The sequence below is a fragment of the Vidua chalybeata genome, chromosome 8 (genome assembly GCF_026979565.1).
Source record: "Vidua chalybeata isolate OUT-0048 chromosome 8, bVidCha1 merged haplotype, whole genome shotgun sequence".
NCBI lineage: Eukaryota > Metazoa > Chordata > Aves > Passeriformes > Viduidae > Vidua > Vidua chalybeata.
In genome coordinates this window covers 18096586-18122515 of record NC_071537.1, presented here as the reverse complement: position 1 = coordinate 18122515, position 25930 = coordinate 18096586, and the positions used below count along the sequence as shown (strand labels likewise).

Sequence of the window (25930 nt, the reverse complement as noted above, 5' to 3'; positions counted from 1 at the left end):
AGAATTACATGATAAATATTATTTTTTCTGCTTAACCGTGCTTCAAACTGTCCTCTGCCCTAAGCTGGTTTTTATCTCATACACAAGGAAGGTAGGCTTAAGGTTATTTTTATGGTTATCCACAGATGTGATGGATTTAGATTAGGTAATTATACTTTCATTGCATCTTCCATCCCAAGAAGACCAAAACAAAGGCTACATTGACTTTGTGGGACACATGTCCTTGCTGCATGCACCCACTGCTTAGGCTGTCACACAGCTGTCCTACACTAGTTTGCAGCTGGCCAGCCCAACCTGCAGCAATCCCACTAGGGGGGAATGCTAACACAGCAGAGTACAGCTGTCAACATTACAATTGGATAGTGTGAGAATCTTCCACCATCCTGGGAGACTCTTTATATTTCTTTTCCTTTAATTAAACTTGCTGAATAAAAATTAAAAATGAAAAAAAAAAAAAAAAAACCCAGTAAAAATCATGCAAAATCCATTGCCCTTCCTACTAAAAACTGTGTGCTGTACTTCTTGCATCTTGAAAATATCAGAAGCACCATATTCTGTAAAACCAGACTGGCCTAGGTTAATTCTTTAGTCAGATCCACTGTAGACATATATCATTAAGTATGAAGCACTGTCTGATTCTTTGGGGAGTATGGGGCTCCTGGCCAATACCAGATGCTGAATGACACTTTTCTGCCATCAGACCTTTTGGTAACACAGAAGGGGTCAGGCTGTATGAGCCAGAGATCTTAGTTCAATCCCTACCACAAGGAGACTGCTCCATCTAAAAGGACTGACACTGAGTTGAATTCTGAAACTCTAATTCTAGCACCCTGCAATGTTTGGTGGAGTAAGGGAAGATAGTATCCAAGTTAATGTACTGGCAATAAAAAAATCAGTAAGTGAGGGAATCCCAGAATCTACTCCCAGAATTTCAGAATCTACTCAGAATTTCAGATGAAACCAGACCAGAGCAGGTAGGAAATTCTCTTCAGGGATTTCTCAGAGATACAAGAAGTTTTCTATAGCTATCAAGGATCTTTAGATCATTTATTCAGCACTCAGTTAAACCTGCAGGTCTGAAAAAAAAAAAAAAAGTAGCATGCAATATTGGAGTCACACTGTTCCATAGCCATAGCCAGAAGCAGTGTTTAATACTTGCACATATGTGCTCATACCAGGCCAAGGAATTTGGTCATTTCAGAAGGCTCTGCTTACCTTCCACCACTAGTGACCATGCCTTCCTTTTTTTTTTAGTGCTACATTCATGAGAGGCTGGTAACTCCTGGTAGGACATTCCCTAACCACTGATCACTGTTCTTCACAGGAGACACCATGTCAAACCATACCTGCTTTCTATATTCAGTCCAAGCCTGCAGAATACTCAATGAAACAAACCTCTCATTATCAGTTTCAACTCATTGAATGAAAGTTGCAAGAAGAATCCTGAAGTCCAATTTCATTTCCCTGCCTGTTTGTTATACATCAGAAGACAGAAACTTTCCTTACACCACAGCCTACACAACTGCATTACAGTATCAAAGCTGGAGGGCCATGAAAAATCTCAAAGGAAATTCCCTCATCCTGGCAGGAGAGCATGCCCTTGAGCATGGGAGTGACTTATCTTTATCAGTGTATATATTTGGTTTATTGCAGAGTAAAGGTTTTACTAGTTCTTATTTCTAATCTCTTTGAGTTTTCACTGAGTTGGGTACCTCTGAAATCAGTTTCTAGGATAGGGAATCTCTTTCTGCTTTTGCATGGAGTGCTTTATAATCCCATCACATAATCCCTGCTGTCATGATGGGGCATACCTATTTCCTTAAAATGATACATTTTGTCCACTTTTCTAGATGCAAAACTTATAAATTCAGGGAGGACAGGACGTGGCATGTGTCAGGGCAATAGCAACCCTCTTTTCTCAAATCCCTACTTGCTGAATCTGTTTCCTAATGGGTCTGTCTAGAGAAAACTCTGGAAAAGAGGTAAATGCTCTGCATTCCCCATAAAGCACATACACAATGTTCTATAAGCTCATGTTCTCATGTTCTACACTTAGATCAAGGACAAAGGCAGTGTCAGACACATGCACAAGCAAGCACACGCAGAGCAAGTGTATGCATGATCTCCACTGAAGAGAATCTACTTTTCCCCAGCCTTGACTGGTCTGTGATTGCTTTCACAATCAGCTTGGATCACAACAGCAATAGCTTTTCTGTAGGTGCAATCTACAGTGAGTGACTTCTGGAGACAAGAGGACTACAGTCAAATAGAGACCACCAACACAGAGATTAAGGAATGTGATGCTAAGGTAACAGAGATGTAAGGGTGATCTCCTTTGAGACTCAGATGGAGCAGCAGATGGACCCTTCACAAACACAGTATCACCATCATTGTGGGAGTCTCCTGCACAGCCAGACGCTGGGGATCCCATCTTTCTTCCTCACACGTTAAGGTCAGTAACATTTTTCTCCTTGATGAAAACAACAATCTTTGGAGGAAATAAAGGCATTGAAATATTCTTATAGTGCAATATTCTTCACCTCCCTTGAGATCATTTCAAATAAGTAACAAGAAAAACCAGGCATGAAACAAACATGACCGAGGAAGATGATCTACCTATCACAGATGAGTGAAAGAAGCTGGCACAAGCATGGGTTTCTTCTTGTGTGACAGTGTCTGCTGAAGGGCTGTGCTAGTGAGATCACACAGTCTGCATAGGTCATTTCTTGGTGGGAAGAGGACTCACGTCATTGCCACGGTGAAAGACTTCTTGCAGCCCAGCTCTCTCAGCTGCCTCCCACCCAGGTTTGGCAGTCCCACTCCGACCCAACTCCAGCTGCAGATCTATGCATTTCATTCTCCCTTGAAACTGAACCCCAATTCTCCAGGGAAGCATTAGAAAGGATCACCAAACATTGCTCAGACAAACTATTTCACCCAAGATAAATCTTTTGCTAACTGTGACTTTCCCTTTGTTACATTTTTCAGTTACACTGCAGCTCCATGCTTTTTCTTTCTCTCTATCCTACTTCTTTTTGTGGAGCCATAGTGCCAGGCCACCAGAGATGCTGCTCAGAAGAAAGACTGCACCCTGGCTGAGGCTTTTGTCAGTAAGAGCATTATGATTGGTGTTAAGAGAGAAAAAGCACAAGAGTTGCAGTTAGTGGCCTTGGAGAAACTGTTCATCTGTGCAGTGGCTGCAGAACTTGTCCATGGCTTAGAAAAGAAAAGTAGTGTTAAGGTTCATAGAAAGAGCAATCTAAGAACCATTTATGGAGTGGGGATGGAAAGGTACTGTCAAAGGCAAGTTTGAAGTGCTGATAGTTCCAGGCTTGCAATCTGGGCATCTGCTTGATGAAGTTTGGGAGAATTATCACTTGGACCCTCTCAGTCACACTGGCAACAGACTTAGCAGATATGCCTACTTCAGTCTCCCAGTGCCACACAGGGCAAACTGAGGAGCTGGTGCTCTGTGACTCTGTATTGTTCATCTCATTTCTGTCAGGTCTTAGAGCTTGTAAACGTGATGTAGTTAAATGTGCCTGATACTCCCAGTATATGACAACATCTCCAGTTTGGACAGGGACTGCCCTGCCTTGCAAGGAGAAGCAATGTGGAGCCAGTCACACACAGCCTCATCTGCTGGCTCCTCAAGGCACAGGCCTGTTTTTAATCACTGGGCCCTGCAGCTCAGACTGAACTTGGCAGCGCTTCACTCCACTTGATGATCCCGCTGGAAGACATTAAAGTCTTTTTCTTCATTCTAAAGAAGGGGAGCCAGTGCCATCCAGTCACACTCCAGACAGTGTTAAGCTGGAAATAAAGCCAAAAATTTACTAGCAAGCTAAGGGTTAACTTCCCTTGTCATACCCTTATCTATAGCTAGGCCCTTTTGTTTGATTTCAAAGCAGAAAAAAACTCCAGCATGCCTGGAACCACATCCTTAATCTCAGAAAGATTCAAGAGATATTAAAAAAATGAGCTAGCAGAGCTACAGAATTTCTTTCCTCTACTCCAACAAGCTGCCTCTGTTCTTTAAAGATTTAGGTGACTCTTTGTGGAAAAAGCCAGCCAGGAATGATGTACTGACTAAGACACAGACAGGCTCTCTGTCCTGGCCTGAACAGCTCACCCACCAGCTCCAGGCATACAAAGCCTATACATTCAGCTATGCTGTCCAGACATGCAGTGGGCAGGAAAATATATGCTCTCTGCTACCTTTTTCCTCATCATAGGCTCCGAGTTCAACCAAAATAAACTAAAGACAGAGATAAAGTCAGTTTTTGAGTAGATTTTCTTCATAGGGAGGACTAAGGACTCTGCGTCTGCTTAAAGTGTGAAAAGTCCAGGCACACCTACGTCAGCTGTATGTACAGCTTATTCCACACTCGTTAAAAGATGTGTGGGAAGATAATCAGGCTTACACCTGGATGCTGCTCTACAACAGCACATACACCCGCGCACGCATGTGGTGCCTCACAGACAGGCAGTTTATGGATATAAAGATTGTGTACGTGCTCACCTGCACAGGTAAGTGCCTGCTTTTACCTTCCCACTTTCATGCTTAAGTTCCCATTTATCTGTTCCTCTCACACATGAAAGCATGGAGAAAAAATCATGGGCAGACATTCAGAAATGCGTATGTTTCCATAGCACAAAACACACACAAATCTTTAAATTGTTTCCCCTCTCCTAGCCCACCCAAGCACAGACTACATGAATTACTGCAGCAGCAACAGAAAAAGGAGTTTCATGGTAGGAGCCATATGTACCTAAAAAAAGATAGTCCTGAACAACTAAACAATTCAACCAGCAAAAGAATGCAAGCATAGCGGGGAAAGAAAGGAAGCAAAAGACAATTAGAAATAAAGAAAGATTGACAACATAACTTGTCCAGAGTCACACGAATGGGTCTGTGGTACAACTTGGTGTCTTCTGACCTTGTTCCCAGAAAGAAAGTGTCCATATACCAGAAGCTGGTTGCTCTCATCCACATATGTCCATTTAAATATTCTGTATATATGAAAGAGAATATCCCCAGAACTATCTCCACATGCTAGCTTGATATCCAGTAGTATTTTTGGCCATAGACTGTCCTTGCCTCTCCTTCCCCCTTTGTAAAGTCAGCTCCTATTTTAGATTCTTAGCCTCTGTCTAAGGCTACACTTAAATATCTGCTTTTGTTCTAGCAAAAGAAAACCATAACAAATCTAAACTCTGGAAAATCATCTCATACCTCTCGTTCTTGTGCAGCACTCCGCTACATGACAGGCGCTGAGCTTCAAGCAGAAACCAGGCAGTGTCAGACAGCAGGAGCGGCAGAGAAAGAAAGTCCTGACTTCAGGCATCAGACACATTCTGAGTCCCAGCACTGGCAGCTTTCCATTCACCCAGCGCTACAGAGCACAGAGCAGCCGATCTGCCCTGGGAGATAATCTCGGCAGCACATCTGGTCTTAGCTCTACAACTCGGCATTAATTATGACTTGTGCAGAAAGCATTTGAAATATCCAATGAGATGCAGAGCTCCCGGCTCGCTCCGCACAGGGAAGGAGAGAGGAGAAAGACAGGCAGGTAGGGTCTTGCCCACCCTCGAAGCAGCCGCCAATGTAAACAGCAGCTAAGTATGGGTCACAAGTTTTAACAAAGGCATCCCCCATCGGCTCTGTAATATATTCATGCTCTAATTGCTTGTCAGATCTATTCTAGATAGCTGGAAAAGCTGAGCAACAGTTGCTGTCTGCATGCCACACTTTGGATCCTTCCTGATACAGGCAATATTACTGTGCTGCAGGCAAACTGGTGCCCTGGTCTGGCCTCCCATCTACTTTCAAAGCAACAGAAGCTGAAACCTAGTTTTGGAGGGGAATATTTCCCTGCAGTAGCCTCAGCATGCTCTGAGAGTACCTCCACAGCTCCGGGACATGCTGGAAAGTCTAACAAAGCTTAGGAAAAGCTACACTCCTTGACCTGAGCAGGTTTATTGGTGCTTACTGCCTCTGCTTTAGCTCTTCACAGAGAAGTTGCCTGAATTAATAGCTCAGCTGAATAACTGGTAGGGAAGGGACTACAACTCCCTACATGTGAACCAATACCCAGGCACTTTACTTGCAGGAAAATATTCACTCCCTCTCAGCTCTCTGCTCTCAGGGTAAGAAGCCTGTCATTAACAAAAACGCTTACTATGCAATGCCCTGTGTAGTTCTACAGAGGTCAGGCCTCCATTCACAAAACGCACTCATGTGACTGCAGATCTGCAGCAGTCACCACGCAAAACCCTTGCACCAGGCTTCTGAGCAATTTTATCACTACTAGCTAAGTTTTCTCCCTCTGCAGGAAAAACAAAAAACAGCAACAAAACCCTGTGTGCAGCTGCTCATCTGCTCCGGCTGTTAAAACGTCTGTGGTCACTATGTAGAGCACATTCACCTGAACTTAGTGGCCCACCCCTTGCTTAGCTACACTGTGGCTCAGTTCGAACACACATGTCCAAGATACTGACACAGCAGACAACCTATGAGATTCTAGTTAGTGAGACAGTGTTGTCTCACAACAAACTTTTCTGTATTCTCTGTTTTGACCAAAAGCTCCTGAAGAAAAGAGGCTTCTCACCATAAGCAAAGGCAGTACCAGGATCAAAAGCTTCAGTTCTTGAACATGGTGCGATTCTTAGAGCTGTCATGTGCAGGGCCATAAGCTGGGACTTGGATGATCCTGGTGAGTCCTTTCCAACTCAAAATATTCTGTGACTGGCAAGATAGTAAGGTTTTCCTTAGCTATTTAAGGTATACCCTGAGTAGCATGGTACTGCAGAGCTAGACACCAGAAGCTCAGTCAATACACTAGACAGTTTTTAAAGCACACTAAAGAATGTTTAGAAAGTGATGGAAATCCTTAAACCCAAGGTACAAATGAGGTCCTCAGTATTCTTCACCCTTTTATTATCCTCTCTTTCTTTGTGGTGAACACAGCAGGCTGCAGGTTAGGGAGAGCCTGTCCACAATGCTAACTGGTGAGCAGGACAAATCCGCTTCTAAATGGCTGAGATGCCACCAGAATTTCTGGCACTATTTCCTGGAATAACACCTCAAATCGTGCCACATCTGCTAATAACATTATGGAGCCTAGAACTCGGTGTTTGGGATGGGAGCAGAGGAGATAGCAAATGCAGACTTTTGCTCTCCCATTCACTTCCCCATTTCTGTTTTCCATCTCTCAAAACACAGGAACAAGGAGGTATCCACTGAAATAGAAAGTCATGCGATTTGACATGGATATTGTTATACCTGAAGTATAATTAATCTATGAAATTCACAGCCTCTCTGTGGCCAAGGACACAGCATGACTAAAGCATGATCAGACTTCAGCAGAACTTACAATGCTATGAGATGATGAAGCTGATGCAAACTCTTCTCCAAAGAGCAAAGACAGCTCTCTGGTGAGAGAAAAAATCTGGAGCACATGCTCGCTCACATAAGCATCAGAACTAAAGCAGAAAATGGCAGCTGCTTCAGTGTTGTTCCCTGCACAAGGTAACTCTGCAGCTATAGGTGTCCTGTGACAGCAACACTGTGCCGCACACTCCACAAGTAGCACTTGTTTTCTTATATTTTATATTATATTATGTAAATATTTATATATTATATAAACTCTCTATCCTTTTAAAAACACGGCATTAAAATTCATGACTTAGACTAAAGAATATGATAAGACTGGAATAAAAATCACTATATATATATATATATATATACACACACAATTTTTCTTCTGTGTTTTGAATTTGCACATCACACTTGGATCCTGCTTTCTCTGTTACCTGCATTTGTCAAAAATGAAATCCAAAGTTCACACATAATCACTGGACTGCAGGGGCTGCAGGCTCCAAAAGTATACTTGATACTGCAATTGTAGCAATATAACCCAAAGAATTTGCCACATTGCATATATCATCAAAACTTCCACCTGGAGATCTCCCTGTACACATGTGCCAAGGAGAGAATGGGTAATGGAGACTGAGCTCCCTTTCCCCAACTGGTATGAAGTTGTTTAACTCTAGAAAAGTTTACCAGCTCTCATTTTTGAAAAAACAACTTAGGTTTGTAAAACTCTTCAGACATTACATCTCCCCTGAACTTTCTGCTGGGGAGCTGGAGGCATTTTCTTTCCCAGTGTCATTGCAGGGAGAGAGCCCCAGCACTGTTCTCCTGAGCTAGCACTGCTGCAGTTATTCTGTTGCAGGTACCAGAACAGAAGAAAGCATCTTGCCTTTACACATCACTGCAAGCCTCAAGACTGGCTGGAAAGCTCACTACAGCTCACACAACCTGTGGAAATCCAGGTATGTTTCAGGCTTGGCATCTAACTCAGGTGAAATTCAATCTTCGGTCTGGTTGCAACAGACAGGAATGGTGAACCTGCATGAACTCAGAGTATTTCTCCTCATCACTGACTGTGAGCAAACTTCTTGGCTTGCACAGCTCTAGCAAGTGCCCATGGGGTGTGTGTATTTTTAGATGCTGGCTTAGAGGATTAGCTAATATACAGGTACACTCAAGCAGATCTGAGGGAGCTCAAATCTAGGAAATTGCTCTATTTGTACAGAAAAGGCCTAGTATCAAAGAGCCATAGCTGAAGTTCCCTATTTTATAAGAAGGTTGAACCTTGTACAGACTAATTTTTTAACCCAGGTCAGGTAAACCTGGGCACTTGAAAATCTTTTATCTGCTGAAAACTGGCAGTGAACTGGTTAGAGGTGATCAGTCACAGAGCTGAATGCAGTGGGAAAAACTTCAGCACTAATGTCTTCTGTATAGAAATTTTCCCATTTCCTCCCTCTCCAAACACTTTTGTCAGATCCTTCCCTGACCAAAATTATGTCCCCACACCCCTCACCAGCTCTGTGCTGAGGTCTCAACCCTTACTGGTGAAATGAAATCTTTTGAGGGTAAACAGGTTTCTGTTTACTGACTGATAAAAAAGTTCACTCTGGGTTAAAGATTTGCAAATAGCTGTGCTCACCTTTCTACCACAGTAGATTCTTCTTAACCTGTGTGATCTCTCCCCATCTCTCTAAAATATGCCAGGAAAGGAACTGACAAGCAGCACTGTAAATTACCCAGTGATGGACTGACCAGTTTATGCTCCAAACTGAGATTGTAACTGTGCTCACAGAGAGAAGATGATAAACAGACCTAAACATCACTTAACCACAGCATTCTGAATCCAGAGCCAAACTTCTGTGTTTGTTGCTCTATTTCTCTCTAAAGAAAGGCAAGAGCATTTAGAGAACAAAACATTAAGAGCAGCAAAAAATGCCTTTTAGCAATCAGTGATCTGGACCAACATGCCCTGGACAACTTATTTCTCCCCACATCCTAAGATCACATTTTACATAATTTTTTACTTATTGACTCTTGCATATGTCTCCCTATGTTTAAAAGACAGCTTCCATACGACTGAAGCTATGTCTGTAGAAAGCACTTGATCAGCAGGTCACCTCTTTCAAGTGGTGCTGCTGGTTGATGCCCCCACTGCACAGAAAAGCTTTACAAAACTTCTGGGTGTTAGTAAGTAAAAAAGAGTTATGACAGTGTAATTGCTGCCACCAGTGTCTCATCACTAGAGACGGATTCCAGCTGTGGGTTCAAATGAAAGGATCACAGAGTCTGAAACCTCTAGCATGGAATAAAATTATTCACCTGGATTTCTGGTCATCCAGGGACTGTGATCCAGATTCACAGCCAACATTTAGCACACTAGGCACTTTTATCTATTCAGATAGCCAGACAAGCTTATATCCTGAAGCTTGTCCATACCCCAAGGTTGATAGCCTAAGCGCAGTCATTCATTGAGATGCAGACAGGATGAACACTGAGCACATGGATGTTTATCCAAATCAAACTTCACAAAAAACCTCAGTCAGTCTCTAACCTTCAATTCAATTGTAAAACTCATTACGTGGTCAACTGTATATGGTTTCATTTTGTTGCATCCTCAAACTCAATCAAAGATGAAAATCTGTTACCTAATTCCCATATATTTATCTTTACCCTCCACTGTCTAGCTAAAATCCTCAACAGCTTCACCACCCAAGCAATAAGGTCATTGTCTAAGTTCCAGCAACAGCTGAACCTGACAAGCTGTGCTTAGGAAAGGGGCAGCATTTAGCTCCTATTTGTAAAATAGGTAAAACACTTCAGTAAATTAGCAAGCCTTTAAAGAACACTTCTAGAAATGGTAAAGAGCTGAATGTTCCCTTCTCTAACCTGCAACTGAGAAGACATGAAGGGGAAATTGCAAGTTCAGTTATATGATTATGAATTAGAAGAAAAAATGAGCTACAGTGGATGGAAGAAGGGTAACATTAGAAAAAAAATAGGAAAAGAGAGACAGGGTGAATTTATTTCTTCTCAATTCCTAAATGGTTAAAATTGCAACTTGCAAGGAGCTGGCTACCATTCCCTTTCATTCAGTAATCACATATTCTCATAACAATTATCAAAGGACTAATACACAGAAATTAAAATACTTGCCTGCAAGCTGAGAAACACCACAGGAACACTTTTGTCCCATCAATACACTGCCAGGACATGCAGTGAGAACCACCAGTGTTTTAAAGACTGTCAGATCTCAAATGTCAAACATGAATCTACTGATTACAGGAATAGTCTCACTGAGAAACCACTGGTGTAGGGGCTGGTACTGGTCAGACTTTGTGCTACAGGCAGTAGCCACCAACAATATAACAAATGCACAGCCCCTGTCAACTCTCCATGACACATGGTAGCTGAAGAGGAAAGCAAACACAAGCCCCATCACATTTTACCTAAAGCTGAACTGATCTTTGTAAAATGGGCATATTAAGCTAGTGACTACGTCCAGAAATCTTCTTTTGACTGCACAGGTAGACTTATTTCTATGATCACATCTAATTTTATTTTTAATCCATTCATTCCTTTTATTTCTGCGTCTTGTAACAATGAGTTTCACAGTTCAGTTGTGCACTGCATGAAAAATATTTTTTTCTTGGTGTAAACCTCATGACTGTGGAACTGTTCAGATTATCCTTAGATGTGTCATTTTATCCATCAGACCTTCCTGCAATCTTCTCTTTTATCTTTTCAAAATAATTTTTCTTTTCAATGAAAGAGTTTCAGATAGATTTTACATCTTAATTGCTTATACCTCTGGACCATTTTGGGGCATAGCTTGTATTAAAAATTCTACCCTGAGCTCAAAGAACCTTTCCTAGCATAAGTTTCATTCAAATGAAAACATACCCATATGATGTTTCATTTTATTAAATCAGCATCTCCCAACCAAAAAGAAATTCCATCAAGCAAATCCCATTAAAAGCTTTGCCCTGCTCACCTGCAAATATAACAAAGGCGACTTCTGTTTGTAGTTTTTCCTCTATCTGCTGTGTGGTTGAACAGAGGCACTGAGAAGCTGCCTGCCATTCCCCAGCTTGGGGTCCTTGCTTTTTGGTGCTCCAGACTGTCCACAGTAACAGATGAAGGACTATAAATTCATTCACCTGATGCCAAACTGCATCATCCTTCAGAAGCCACCAGAACAAAGCTGGATAATGACAGCTGGGGATAGCGTTGCAGTGTAGAACTCATGCTGCTGCAACCAGTAGTGCGGGACTTTCCCCCTGAGGAGCTCTGATAAAGCACTCCAAGAAGACCCATTTCTGCTCTGGGATGACCAAGCTACTGCACAGTCTCCACTCAGAGCCCAGCCCAGCCCAGGCACTAGCGCTGACCACCACTGAGAGCCTTGAGCCAGCAGCTTCAGACGTGAAATACACGCAAGGAGCAGGGGAGCAGGACCTGACTTCTAAAGGTAAGATCTTTAAAGTCACTCAGGAACACCTTGACATGCTTTAGTTTTGATTCTAGTTTTAGACCCTTCCATCAAATATTTCTACACACTATACACCAACCTTGATAAGAATCACTCCGACCCTTCTCTTCTTCAGGCTAAACAATCCAAGCCTCCTCAGCATCTCTTAGCATTTTCTTGCACAATCCTTTAATCATTTTAGTGGCCTTTCACTTGACTCACTCCAGTAGTCCCATGGCCTTCTTGTTCCAGGCAGACCAGAACTGGACAAAGAACAAAAGATGTTGAATTACTAGCGCTGAGGTGAAGGCTCACTTCCCTGAACCTGCTGGCAATGCTCTTCCTAAAACAGCCCAGGAATTTGCTGGCCACAAGGGTGCATTGCTGGCTCACATTCAACTTGTTGAAGAGCATCCCAGTTCTTCTCTGCAAAGATGCTTTCCAGTCAGTCAGCTCCCCATATGTGCTGTTGCCTATGTTCATCATCTGTAGGTGCAGGACTTTGCATTACTCTCTGTTGAACTTCATCAGGTTCCTGTTCACTCCTTTCTTCAGCCTGTTGGGATCCCTCTAAATGATGACACAATCATCTGATGTACCAATCAGTCCCCCCAATATCATCTGCAAGCTTGCTGAGGGTGTACTCTGCCCCATTATCCAGGTCGTTCACAAAGCTGCTAAATAGTCCTGGCCCCAGCACTGCCCTTCACATCCCTTGCCAGATTCAACTCCAGATTGCTTTAGCCTTCCTAAGTCCACTACTACATGCTCAGAAATTTCTCTGTACTCCTCCTAGGTCACCTGTCCCTGCTTCCACTTCTATGCTTCCTTTTTAGCTAATGAGCTTTGTCACAAGCAGCTTGTTCAACCATGCAAACCTCTGCTACCTTTGCTCGGTTTCCTGCACAAGGAAGAGGACTGTTCTTGAAATTGAAGGAAGTAATCCTTGAAAATCCACGAGATCTTCTGGTTCCCTCTTCTCTTCAGGGTGATACCCCAAGGCATTCTTCCATTCTTCCAAACATATCCCCATAGTCAAGGCCCATGGGTGTAATCTTTCTATGTGCCTTGCAGAATGATGCCATCAGAGTGGCTCCTTTACAGATAGTCATTGTCACCTCAGGCAAGTCATCTGATTGCTCAATATTTCAGATCCCTCTTTAACAAAAAATGAGGACAGTTGTCTTTCCCTACCTCAAGGCTGTAACATGATGGTAAAATATGTTGGTCATAGAGCAGTAATAGAAGCCCCAGATATATCTGACAGAGATACATGAGAAGAAAAAGAACTTAATCAGGTCTCAGAAACAGATCTTAAAACATTTTCTGTTGTGAACAGTTCTGGCAGCAAGATCCACTCCCAGCTTACTTCAGTTACTGTATCTTAGTTTCCATATCTACAGGTGTACCATTTGTGACACTTTTGCCTGGGGGCAAGGCTAACCCAGCACCTCCTCACATCTGAGCTGACTCAAGCATCCCCTAGTCGTGGGCAGATACCTGACCTCATCACCCCCCATCATCTTTCTCTTCCTCTTCCCCTGGCTGGGCCCATCTCCCAGCATTAGACAACAGCAAGAGCAAACACTGATAAGCTGCATCAGGCGCCAGCTATCTCGGTGCAGAGATAACAGCAGGTATCAGGCACAACAAACACCCAGTGCCACTCCCCACACACCTGGGGGAGCCTGCCCAAGGGAAGCCCACCCTGACACCTCCTGAAGGGGCTCCTCCTGACCCAGTTAGGAATGCCACTTGAGGCTGTCACTCTGCGGGACCCCACAAACAAGGGAGTAGAAACCACCTCTCTGTCTTCAGACTAGGCAAATAACAGAAGCCAATTCCCTCCTCCTCATTACCTCTTCAGTGGTATTTTAGCATCTTAAATTCACTGACATGGCTCTAGGTTTATGCTGCTCATACTGGAAAATTCTCATCTTACAGGTGGAAAAATTAAAACTCAAGACTTCCAAAACTTAATGTCGTATCCTAGCTCCTAAATAGTTTGGCATCCTGGTGGATATGCATCTAATATCAATATCTGACCCTTCAAAACAGTCATGTTTGCTCTCATGCAGATGTTACCTCAACGATATTTACTTTTCTAAAGCAGGATCCCTAATTAGTCCTATGCAGGGTTAATCCTCCATTACCCATGAGGACATTGAGCCAGGTATTAAATTACACCTCAGACACCTTGTCTCACATCTTTCAGCTCTCTCCTTATACAGGACATAATTTTACAGGGCCAAAAAAAAAAAAAAAAAAAGCATTCTCTGCACCGTTTGCTGGCAGAAGAATAAGAATCCGCACATCACAGTTTATCTATATGGGAATTCCAGCATTCAATCTGGAATTAATGACAATAGAACAGCTTCCTCAGTGCACATTTCTTCAGACTCCACCAGTTTTACAGTGACTATTCCTCCTGAATAGAAAAACTATTCATGAAGCTCTGGCAACACAATTACTTTGTCACAGGGTAAAGCTCTTCATGTTTGCCTAAGGGGAAACATATCTCATCCAACTGCTTCACCTCCCCTCCATCTCAAGTAACTGATGAAAGCTTGGGATGAAGAGGAGGAGAAATTAGGATAAAGTAATGGAGAAAGAAAGGGGCTGAGACATGTATTTCTGGCAGAGAAGCAAGGAACTGCTCATGGCAAGACAGAATATGTAAACAGAAGAAAACAAACACAAACATAAATCAAAATTAACACAGAATGATTCTGTCCCCATGCTGTGCTGGTTGTGTGCTGAGTTGTGAGAGAATTATGCCACCTGGCATTCAACTCAGGCACCAAAAAGCTTAGGTTTTGTATCTCATGGCCAGAAACTCAGTCCTAGACAAACTCTGCTTTACAGCTGATGTAAGACAGAAATGAGGAAGTCACACGAAAAGGAACTTCTTTGCAGTGGCCGTACCTCCCCAGACGAGAAGTACAGTCCCACCACACTTGTACAGACCAAGACCTCCTCTCTCTCTAGCTACATCAAAAAATTTCAATCCAGCTTGGGAAAGCAAGAGCAAGGTCATTCTCACCCAAGCCTATGGCCACGAACCCTTTGATTTAGCACTGTGGCACTGCTACATGCACTTCACATTAATGAGCAGTCACTGAAGAGCATGACTGTAGGACACAGAGGGACTTTCCAGATAAGCTTTTAGTGGTATAAGCTTGGAGCAAAATTTGTCACAGAGGTATGAAGGATCATAGAAAACAGTTTCAATCACCCCCTGTCAGAATGTGCCCCAAAACTCACTTTTATCAAGTTACTGTGACAAACTTCTTTCTTAACAACAATCAAAATGTATGGAGTACTCTCAAATTTCCATTTAAAAAATCTTCTGCTCTAAATGAGATGTACTAGACTCAAGAATTCAGGAGCCTGAAACTCAAGGAAACTTGTTAGAGATTATTTTCCCTATAAACAAGACAGCTCTTCTTCAAAAGACTTAGGAACTCTACAATTTTATTTTAAGGCCACATTTGAAGCATATTTCAAAGAACACATTCCATATAGGCTTTTAAACCTGTGTCTTCTATCAGTAATTTGTGAACCTCAGCTGCTTTGGGGAGTTTTCTGTTTTATTTTAAGAAGCCTTTGCTGTTCACCTTTAAGCACAGTTCATATGCCCTCATCAACATAAGAAGGTACTCTCAACCTTTTTTTATTTATGTTTCTTCAATACATCAGTAAAGATTAAAGTGTGGTTAAGCCACTCCTTTTATCTTGGCATAATTAATTTTTACACCATATCAACCTTCTCTAGGGCTGGATATTTGCATATTAATAATAAAGCCTGTTTTTTAACTCCTCCCTTTAGCTTAATATATTAAAAAGTGTTGATAGATAGACTTGGCTCTCAAATTAGTGGTGGTGGCAAAGCAGAGTTCAAATTATTCCATTAAAACAGAGACAGCTATGTTTATTGTCCTCCCACATTTGAGTTAAGATGGAATTTCACTCAGAGAAACTGTCCTGCTCTGATTATGATGGAGAAGGTATAAGTTTGATCATTTCCCTAAACTGGCTAAAAAACATTTAGGAACAATGGTTTGAATATCTTTACTGTTTCCCAGTTATTGGCATTCCTATTCATTCTTTCTGAAGTACAAAGAAACTGAGGATGCAGCTCCATGGCTTCTTTAAGCCAATTGATGTGTGGGTTGCAGGCAGAATGAAGAAGCCTGCCCCTCTCCACGTCATCATGTGTGCCCATTGGAGTGACTGGTGTTGCAGCTGCATGGTTAGCAGGGCCAAGGAATCAATCCACCTACAAACTAACCCTCCCCACCTTTTATTTCCTGCCAGGTCGTTTCCTACTGCACAACTCACCAGTATCAGCAGAAGGAAGCGTGGTGGAGCACACGGCTGCCAGGGGGTAGAAGACCCCTCCTGACTGTAGCTGGCACTTGATCAGCTCAGAGAAGTGGCCACAACGTAAGAATCTGCTCTTGCACCTTGGACTACAAAGCAGGCACAGTCAAGCTAGCTTTAGCTAATGCATTTGACTATTAGGGCAGAGAGTTCAGGCTAGACTGACTGCCCAGCATGTACCCATGTCCTTGGCCAGTTTTTATCCACAGACAGAGAAAAAACATTGATTCACAACTGCAATTCTTTCCAACTCTGCAAACTCCAGTGTTTCTCTTCTACAGTACTTAAGCTGGCTCTCACCAACAGCCAAAGCAGCCTTCACTGACTTTGATCACTGAACCACATCAACTCTGCAGGATGTGAAAATAGCAACAAACAGAAGCTTTTATTCCCCCTGCACTATCTCCCCTGCTCTAATCTCCCCTGTGCTGCCTTGTTTCCACATTCTCATTATTTCATGTTTTTTGATGCCTCATAAAGCTCCAGTTACTGGAATTAATGTAAGAGTATCTGCAAATTTAAAGAAAAGACCAAAGTATTATTTGACTGCTTTGCAGAGAAATTCAGAGGTAAAGAAAATTAGCCAATTAATCAGGACAATACTAGTCCCATAAAGAAACAAACAAAAATACCCAGGAAATCTATCACTACCTTTATGCCATTCTCAGGTTTCTGTTTTTAAAATATTAGGATTTTTAATTATTTATTATTTTAGTACTTGAAGATACTTGTTTTGAAACTACTTCAAGAGATGGACAAAACATAAGCAAAATATGAAGCCAAATTTGCACTGATACCAGCAGTGCTGACAATATCATGCCCTGAAGATGGCTATTGCTAGAGAGTGCACCATTTGTCATGACTGAATGTCTCCTTTCTCCTCAGAGTATTTCTCGAATGTACATTGGAAAGTTATAAAATACACACCATAACATCAACTACAAACAGCTACAGAAATACCAGCTCTGAGATTCTGAGACTTCTGATGGAAGATCTGTACTGACCTCAGTCTAAAAGACCCTTCACTGTGGACTGGAATTCATAAGGGAAGCAAAAGAGGCACATACTCATGTTTGAGAAGAAATTCTGGTAGTACAGTTTTCTACTAGCAAAGAGGGCTTTTTCTGCCCAACAGCATCACATGTAACCTCAGATTAGACACATGCTAATTTTTGTACCTGCACCTTCTCCGCTAAGTGAAAGAAGGACCTTGGAAAGAAATGCATCAGTAGAGATCGTATGTCCTCCAGACAAACCAAGTGCTGTTACCCAGAGAACCCAAATTTCAACAGTTACTTGAAACAAAACAAAACAGAACACCCCCTCATCAAAAAAAAAAAAAAAATTAAAAAAAAAAAAAACAAAAAAACAAAAAAACAAACCCCAAAAAAATCCCACAAACAAACAAACAAACAAAAAAACAAAACCAAAAAAACCCCAAACCCAGGACAAAAGTTACTAACAAACACTGGGTCTTAGTACATCAAGGTCACTTTTTCCCCCTTTAGATCCAGGAAAACTAATAACTTCATTTCAGCAAGAGTAATTGTATTGCCTAATCCTTATCTGGCACTTTTTTACCTGTACCTCTCACAAGAGGCCAACAGCACTGTCTGCACACAATACCACTGTTTGCATGCACTCCATCAGTAGTACCCAAGTTACTGCAAAGCGCAGGGTCCAGTACCAGGCCAGCAGCTGCTGTCACCAACACCAAACCCAGAAGAAAACATCTGTGAGTCCTTGTTCTATGCAGAACGAGAAAAAAACAACTCCTATCTAATCTACTGATTTGAGAATTCAAAGATTGTGGTATAATACCAACAATGAAAGCCTGGATGTTTTGTTGATTTTAACTACAGGGATTGTCAACAGCTCTATTACCCTACAGGTGTTCACTCAGCCTGACCCTCTTCTTCCTCAGGCTACACCCCCATTGCAGCCTTTGCCTTCTCAGCTGGGCTCTACATTAAGTTAATTAAAGTTTTGCTGCCTCTGGCTGTATGGATGTTCAAGATGGGCATCTGCCCTTATGGAAGAAAATTGAGATAACAGGACAGAATCCTTCATTCCCTAAGGTCCACCGAATATTTAGCTGTAAAGAACTGAATACTGACAATAGTGGTATGTTTTTACTACCGCCCATTTCTAAGACAGTTATACACTGTGGATGTGCACTCCCTTTTCATTCCTGTCCACCCCCTACCAAAAATAAAAAAAACAAATCAACCCCATCCCTTGCTTCAAAACACTTCAGACAATCATGAGCTTATCTAGACATCTCAATGATTTTACAGTGTTACACATATCCTAGTATCACAAGAATATGTTTTACCTTGAGGCAAATGTTTTAATTTATGTGCATGTGAGCTATTTGCAATACCTCCACCAAATGGAGCCCATATAACCCGTCGGATGGCTTTCACCCAGTCTTCCATTTCATTCTGGGAATTAGCCATGAGCAGGAAAGCCTCATGATTGACAGGCATCTTTTCCCGGTCCCCTGCACCACCTGAAAGACAGAATACAAATCTCTTTTAGCATCCAGTTTACAAGAGAGCAACCAAAGTTTAACACCACCAAAAATCTCAGTCGAAATAATTAAATTACTATTTTAATTGATCAGTTTTACAGACAATTCCTGCAGATGTGCTGCAGCACCCACAGAGCACAGGTTGATAGAAGATCAAAGCAGATGTGCAAAATATGCATTTCCAGCGTGGGAAACCAGAAGATGTTGTATCTGCTGTCTCAGCAATAAGAAAAGTAAAAGCAGAGGCTGTAAGACGCTATAGAAAAAGTAAGTAATTAATTCCACATACCTGTGCTGAGGTATTGAGAGATTTTTACCCAAAAGAGGGACCAAGTGAAGTGTAAGACACTTTAAAATGCTTCAGATGTAGAAGTCACAAGATCTTCCACTTTCCCCAAGTCTCTGGGATATTTATAGTCTCAATATAGAGAAAGAGACCCATTCTGATTTTGGATCCAATTCAGAAGAAAGCTAAGAGCTAGGGACATGATTCTGACTCTTCCACTTGATGTAAAAATTTTAGGAGCTATTAATGTTGGTGTGCAGAAAAGCACTGACCAGAATATCAAATTCACTCAAGCTGCCACAAAAAACTGTCCCTTGTGGATACTTCAATAATCAAAACATTTTGACCCTGCTTTTCCTGTTTCATTTTTGGGTCAGCACTCACTCCAACAATTTAAATCTTCCCCTGACCCTTCATTTTATGTTCCAGAGCTGGATACAACCTAGTGAGTGCCACATAAACACATAAAAGCTTTATTAGAACAGCCTCTGTATGAAAAGGCTACTGATCCTGTCCAGTTCGGCAGCTGCATCCCCAGCAGCCCGGAGCTTCTCCATCACCATGGAAACTGCCTTTGGCTTTGCTACGGAGATAACATCTGAGCTGTGTGTCACTGTCATTTCCACGCTTACATGGCTTTCAGCACCTACTGGCAAGCTAAAGCTGCCAGCCTGTGCTGAGCAGCTGAGATTGCCTGCCCATGGAATTCAGAGATAAGAGCAGAATGATGCTATGCTGTGGTTTCTGCAGAGCTGATTTAGCATACACAGAACATGTGCTTCTTAAATCCTTGCTAATCTGGGGAAAGAAGCAAGCTGGGAGCTGCCTGCAAGCCAAGGAAGTACGTTTTCTTGCTATTAATTGTTTTCTTGCCTTGACACACTCATGGAACATTTATTGATTTGCAAAGCAGAAGTGGTAAGCTGAGATACATTGGGAAGTATTTTGTGGTTCTCCGAGAAGCAATTCACTAAACTGAGAAACTGAGGCAGTCTTTCAGTAAAGAGGAAAAACAGCAGCCACCAGGGACTAGCTTTGCAGCTTAAGAAACAAAAGCCATGACACTTTTTCCCCACATGTGCCCAAAGCCTCTTGGACAGTCTCCCATTTTTTAATTTACTGAATTATTCATATTCCTTAAGGTATATAAGAGCTCTCTAGCTCAAGGCTAGGGTGCAGGCATCCTAACAGATCAATGTCCCACCATCTTCCACTGTGAGGATGACATACTTCATCCTCTGCATACAAAACTGTCTGTGCAGGAAACTGCAGTCCTTGTTCTATGCAGAACCAGAAAAAACAGCTCATATCTAATCTACTGACTGGAGAATTCAAAGATTGTGGTATAATACCAACAATGAAAGCCTGGATGTTTTGTTGATTTTAACTACAGGGATTGTCAACAGCTCTATTACCCTACAGGTGTTCACTCAGCCTGACCCTCTTCTTCCTCAGGCTACACCCCCATTGCAGCCTTTGCCTTCTCAACTGGGCTCTACATTAAGTTAATTAAAGTTTTGCTGCCTCTGGCTGTATGGATGTTCAAGATGGGCATCTGCCCTTATGGAAGAAAATTGAGATAACAGGACAGAATCCTTCATTCCCATAAAGTCCACTGAATATTTAGCTGTAAAGAATTGAATATTAACAATAGTAGTATGTGACTGGAATTCCTGTCACTGCCTAAATCTTTTTTATCAACATACTCAGCCTCATGGTGAAAGCAGAGGTCATGAAGTCTAATTCTTGCACCTTACCCAGCTTATCTACTGACACACCCTTTTTCATAATCAAAAGTGTCATAGGAGATATGATTGAAAGAGGCTTTTCACAGCCCTCAATGCACATCCCAAATAGGTTTCAGGACGTGGCATTTGGCAGATAGGCGGCCTGAGCTCAAGCTAGGCCATCATTTTTCAAAGGAATGAAACAGCATCAAAAAGACATTTACCATATGGGTCCCACCACCAGCAAATAACTGAGTCTGGTCAATATTAAAATACATCTTGTTCTTAAGTTTAAAGGGATCAGCTGAGAACGTGCCCACCCAAGCCATGAAGGGCAAGAAGAGACCAGAAGCTTGTCTCAGAATTAATCACAAACTGTAAATTCTGTGGAATTAGCTGCACTAATCCATACAAAGATTGTCATAAGAAGCACAATAAGTAGAGGATGATGACTTATGGACTTCTGCAAAACTGGCATGAGCATCTTCCCAAGGAGTCACTGTACCAGAGGGACCTGACTACAAGTCCCCTTCCCTTAAGCTGCTACTTTGGACCAGCCAGCTGCTTTCTAAACCTTCATGGGCAGCTTTCATGCAAGCATTTACAGGAAGAAAAAAACCCAAACATTTATACTTCTATTTGAGTCTGCAAAAAGCAAAAACTGAATGGGGAAAAAAAGATTTCCATACCAGTCCTGAGATTCTGCCAAAGACTACATACAGTTCTTCCATGTTTGGCTTTCCCCACTAAAACTTGAAATAGGAGCAAGGCCATGACCCTACAATCTGCCTGTGGGAGAGTCAGCAGTGACTAGACATGTAAGTACAAGCAAATGAAAACAACTCCACATACGAAGGCCAGCTTAGAAATAAGAATGCACTTCAGAATTGCTTATGTTAGCATGATGTGACTGTCCAGTGGCAGAGCATGGAGACCCACCTGTAAACATTTTTCTTTTTAGTAACATTTTACTCATATTTCTTTGTACATTTGGCGGGTTCCTTCCACTACACGCTTGAGACATCAAGCAGAATAATTAGAGGTTACGAAAAGCAGAGTTCAGACATATCTCTTTCTACATTGTTGTGACATTCAACAGCTCTTCAGTCTTGGTGGTCACAAGAATGAGAAACAGCCAATTCAAACACCTAGATCTTCTTAAAAAAACCCCAAACACCCAACAAGCTCCACAAACAAATAAACAGCCAGCCCAAGGAAACAATGTCACAAGAAACTTCTTTCAAGTCTAGAATTTTACCTGAAGTTCACAAATTATTTCTTCTATGGGCTCAGACACAAAGCAGGACCTAAAATGGATTTCAGGTTTGAATTGGAAACACAACACTCTATCAAATAAAACACACTAGACTTCAGGAATTGTTTTAGGAAAACAATTTCAAAGCTTCCTGCCCAGAAACACTTGGAGACAGAATTTTAGTTTTGTCTCTCACAGCAGGATGAAGTTCATATTCAGCTACTGAATTCACACCTCTTCTCTACCACTAAGGGAACTCCAGCCCTTTCTCACTCATCTTTAATTAAGCTTCCATATAAACAGGATTGGGCCTCAGAGACAAACCCTGTGTAGCTCAGGATTGCCATGGGCTGACATTCCATTTGAGCATTCCTTTTGCTCAAAGCTACTTTAATCTCCAGACCAAAGACAAAATAAAACTGTATGCAAACACAAACAGAGTGCAAGTGTCTCAAATGATGTGGCAGGAACAGGAGACATAACTCTGGGGATGAGCAGTCCACCTGCTTTAGCATTAGCCTATGACCAGGGGATCCTCTATTCAGTTGCCTGCTGCAGATTTGTGTATGCTGGACAAGATGCACTGGATTTTCTTATCCATGAAGCAACTTGGCAGCTTGATTTGCCTCTCATCCAATGTACAGAAATCAACCTGAAGAGTGGGAAAGGCGATGGCAACCATGTCAGCATATACAGTACATGTAAGAGCCTAGAAGGATTCAAAGACTTGTTTGGTTGTTGCTCCCCATCAAAAGGGCTGCAGGTCCCAGCTGACTTGAATGCTTTGCTGCCCCTGTCTCAAGGTACCTTTGTCAAAGTGCTTTACATACCCTGGTAGGTATCTTTGCCTGGGGGGAACAGTTTAGCTCCAGGTCCCCAGCTGCAGTGCACAAATGCTCTCTCTCCAGGACCAGACTAACTCAGGCTGGCAGAACTGTTCTCCTCTGCCTCCACTCACAGTTTCTTCATTTCATATGGCCTAGGAGCCATGACCTGCTAATGGCAGCAGTCACCTCAAAGTAATGTCCACCTCCCAATCCTTAGAAATTATCCTCCTTTCTGCTTTCCCCCATGCCCCACAAAAAGGGAGGTTAAATGCAAAAAAAATGGGACTAAATCTTGCTAAAGGTGAGATGGGGTGCTGCAACAGCAGCTGGAGTCACCATCTACTCTTCAAGGCCCCATTTACTGAAAATCCTTTTTTTGACCATCCTTAGACACGTACGCATTCACTGGAACATGCAAAACATAAGGTATCATTTTGTTAAATTTACTTGTCCTGCCCTGTGTCCCTGTTCAAAGAATCTGCAACAGACAGGCTGCATCTCTGCCTTTATACAGCTCTTTCCAACGAGGAAAAGCTTGAATTTTTGTTTGCCTTGAACCTCATTCACTCAAGCTTAACCTTCTTAAGATCACTTGTGAAGCCAAGCCTTAGATCCCCTTTGTCTGTATGGAAAAGAAATTCAGGGGGAGCAGGATTGAACTTCTGCATGGGAGATGAGACTGCCTCATTGCATGTAAAAGGAGGAACTTGTATATTCTCAAGCAAAGCTGCTGTGGAGTTCTGAAGCTGGCAGCTTCTTTCTTTGCTTAGGTAACTTCGTTTACTTCCACCTCCTCCCTCTGGTTTGCCTTTCACCCATTTCTTACATCATTCTTCTTACTGATGTGCTTGTGCATTTTCCTTGTGTGAGCCTCCTAAGAAGTTACCCACTACAGTAGCTTGTGTATGTGTATACAGTGACCTGTTTGTTTTTGTGTTTGCAGTGCTTTGGTGTGGACAGCAGCTGCAGTACTGTCAGTGAGTGGATTCCAGCCGGCTGTGCGCAGGGGCTGCTGCAGCAGCTGGATGGGGAAGGGCGGCTGCTGGGAAACACGGCCCAGCTGACGTGTCTGCCCTCAGTGCTACAGCAGGTAGTGACAGGAAGCCTTTGATTGCAGACAAGCAGCAACAAAGATCTTGACAAATGGTCAAAAACTCACTGCTGAAAAGAACAATTGCAATGATTCATCTTCCCTGACCTGGTCTTTATGATTGACTTTAAGGTAAGCATCAGAATTTGGGGCTCAAAGATCTCCCTGATAATGAAAGAAGGTCAAAAATGAGGAGATCAATTCTGTCAAGAATAACGGCAGCTCTGTTAGAGGGAATCTTTCTTTGCACAGCAGGAAAAAAAAAAAAAAAGACAAACCAAAGAAAACCAATCTTGATCTTTGGATCAAGAGACAAAAGAAATATCAATGAGTAAGCAAAAGTTCATTAAGAATGCTTTGAATAGACACTTGAAACCTAATTCCATTTCTTCAGTCTTCTTACCTTTGATTCCAGCTAATGTTGAACTTCCAACCTGAGCACTTTCCACCCCAAAGGTTTTCACAAGGCTGAATGCTGGAGATAGACCCTTTCTATTACAGCTGAGTCCTGGGTTAACCTGCCATCAGCATCAGTTTAAACTTCTCTGGTTTTTTTCTTTTCTTTTTTTTTTTTTTTTTCTGAATTATTCTTTAATATAAGGGGAAAATTGCTGTGAGTATGAAACTCATCTTGAAATGTCCATTTAGGCTGCCTGAGAACAGAAAAAACAGCAAGCAAAATCTGAAGTAGTCAAGGAGTAAGATAAGAACAAAGAAAACTGGGGGTTTCCCAGTATGGGTAAGATTTGTGAGGAATTAAACAGTACAGTAAACAGTGATGTGTGCTTGCCATGATTTTTTTTTTTGTTTGTATCTGTCCATCTACCCCCACCCACCCATCTATTTATATATGGAATATATGACTTGGAAGTTGATTTGGAGCTGATGCATGATCATATTTTAAGGGCATACAAAGCTAAAAAAAAAAAACAAGGCATGAGAATTTAGTATCATGTGGAGTGCACATGAAAGAAGCAAGCTTTGAATCAAAATACATTCACTGTGTCACAGTTCCAATGGACAACATAATCACATTTTTTTCTAAAGAAACAGACACCTTTGTAGGTGAAAAGTGTTTCATTTCCACAGTTTGGAAGGAGCTTAGGGGGATTTCAGCATTCAATATTCATTTGGTTATGTCAATGAGAAAAAGGAAGTCTCAAATACCTTTTATTGTAATGAGGAAGTTCAGCTCAAACTGACCCAGTTCACATTTTCTTAGGGCAGGATTTATGACTTCTCAGACAAATATTAAATGTCTTATTTCCTTAAGCACTTTTTATTTCATCAAGTTCCATGGTAGCTACAAGTAGAAGTTGATCAAATTTTCCAAGTCAAAATCACTGCAGAGGATTTTAATGAGTCAGTAAATGGTTTTTTGATACCATACCTTAGACCTCATCCCAGAGAATAAAGTAAAAGCAGGCAAACATTCTAAAGCCACTGGGCTTCTATTAAGCAATCCAAAAGCCCTGTGATCTCTTCTCCCCTCCCATGCTTTCTGTGGTTTCAGAAGCCATTAAACTGTTTTAAAAATGCACCAACAAAGAGATGAGAACCTCAGAGCTGTGGTTTCTTACGCAAAAACATCAGACAAGATTTAACATGAACAGAGTCATTAATAAAGCTTCTCTGTACTGGTACATGGACTACAGAAAACCCTTATAAACCTAAGGCTAGTGATCTGTGTCAGTTGTCAGTTTCACGTGTAGGATTACTGAAACTATATGAAAGAAATTAAACTAAATCTCTGACCTGTTATACATAAAACCTGTGTCTGGCTAGTATGACTATCCTGCCTGGAGATGTCTTTCTTGATAATGCATGTGACCTTATTACTCTAGACTTTTATCTATTAATTAAAGTGAATAACTGTTTTAGACTACCAACCACTTCAAAGAAAGCAATGCCTTGGAAATAAACAGAACCCATATTCCAGATGGGCCGAATGCTAGTAAAGGGATGTCACACTCCAGGAAGCAC

The 25930-nt window shown here is 41.9% G+C and overlaps 1 protein-coding gene across 1 annotated transcript in view; it reads right to left on the bottom strand.

Annotated features, from left to right (window-relative positions):
• Positions 1 to 25930, bottom strand: part of ARHGAP22 (Rho GTPase activating protein 22) — a 122720-nt gene that overhangs the window by 17831 nt on the left and 78959 nt on the right. The window contains exon 4 of the mRNA XM_053949007.1: positions 18613 to 18741. Within this exon, the coding sequence (XP_053804982.1) occupies positions 18613 to 18741 (129 nt within the window). The remainder of the gene's footprint in view (positions 1 to 18612; positions 18742 to 25930) is intronic.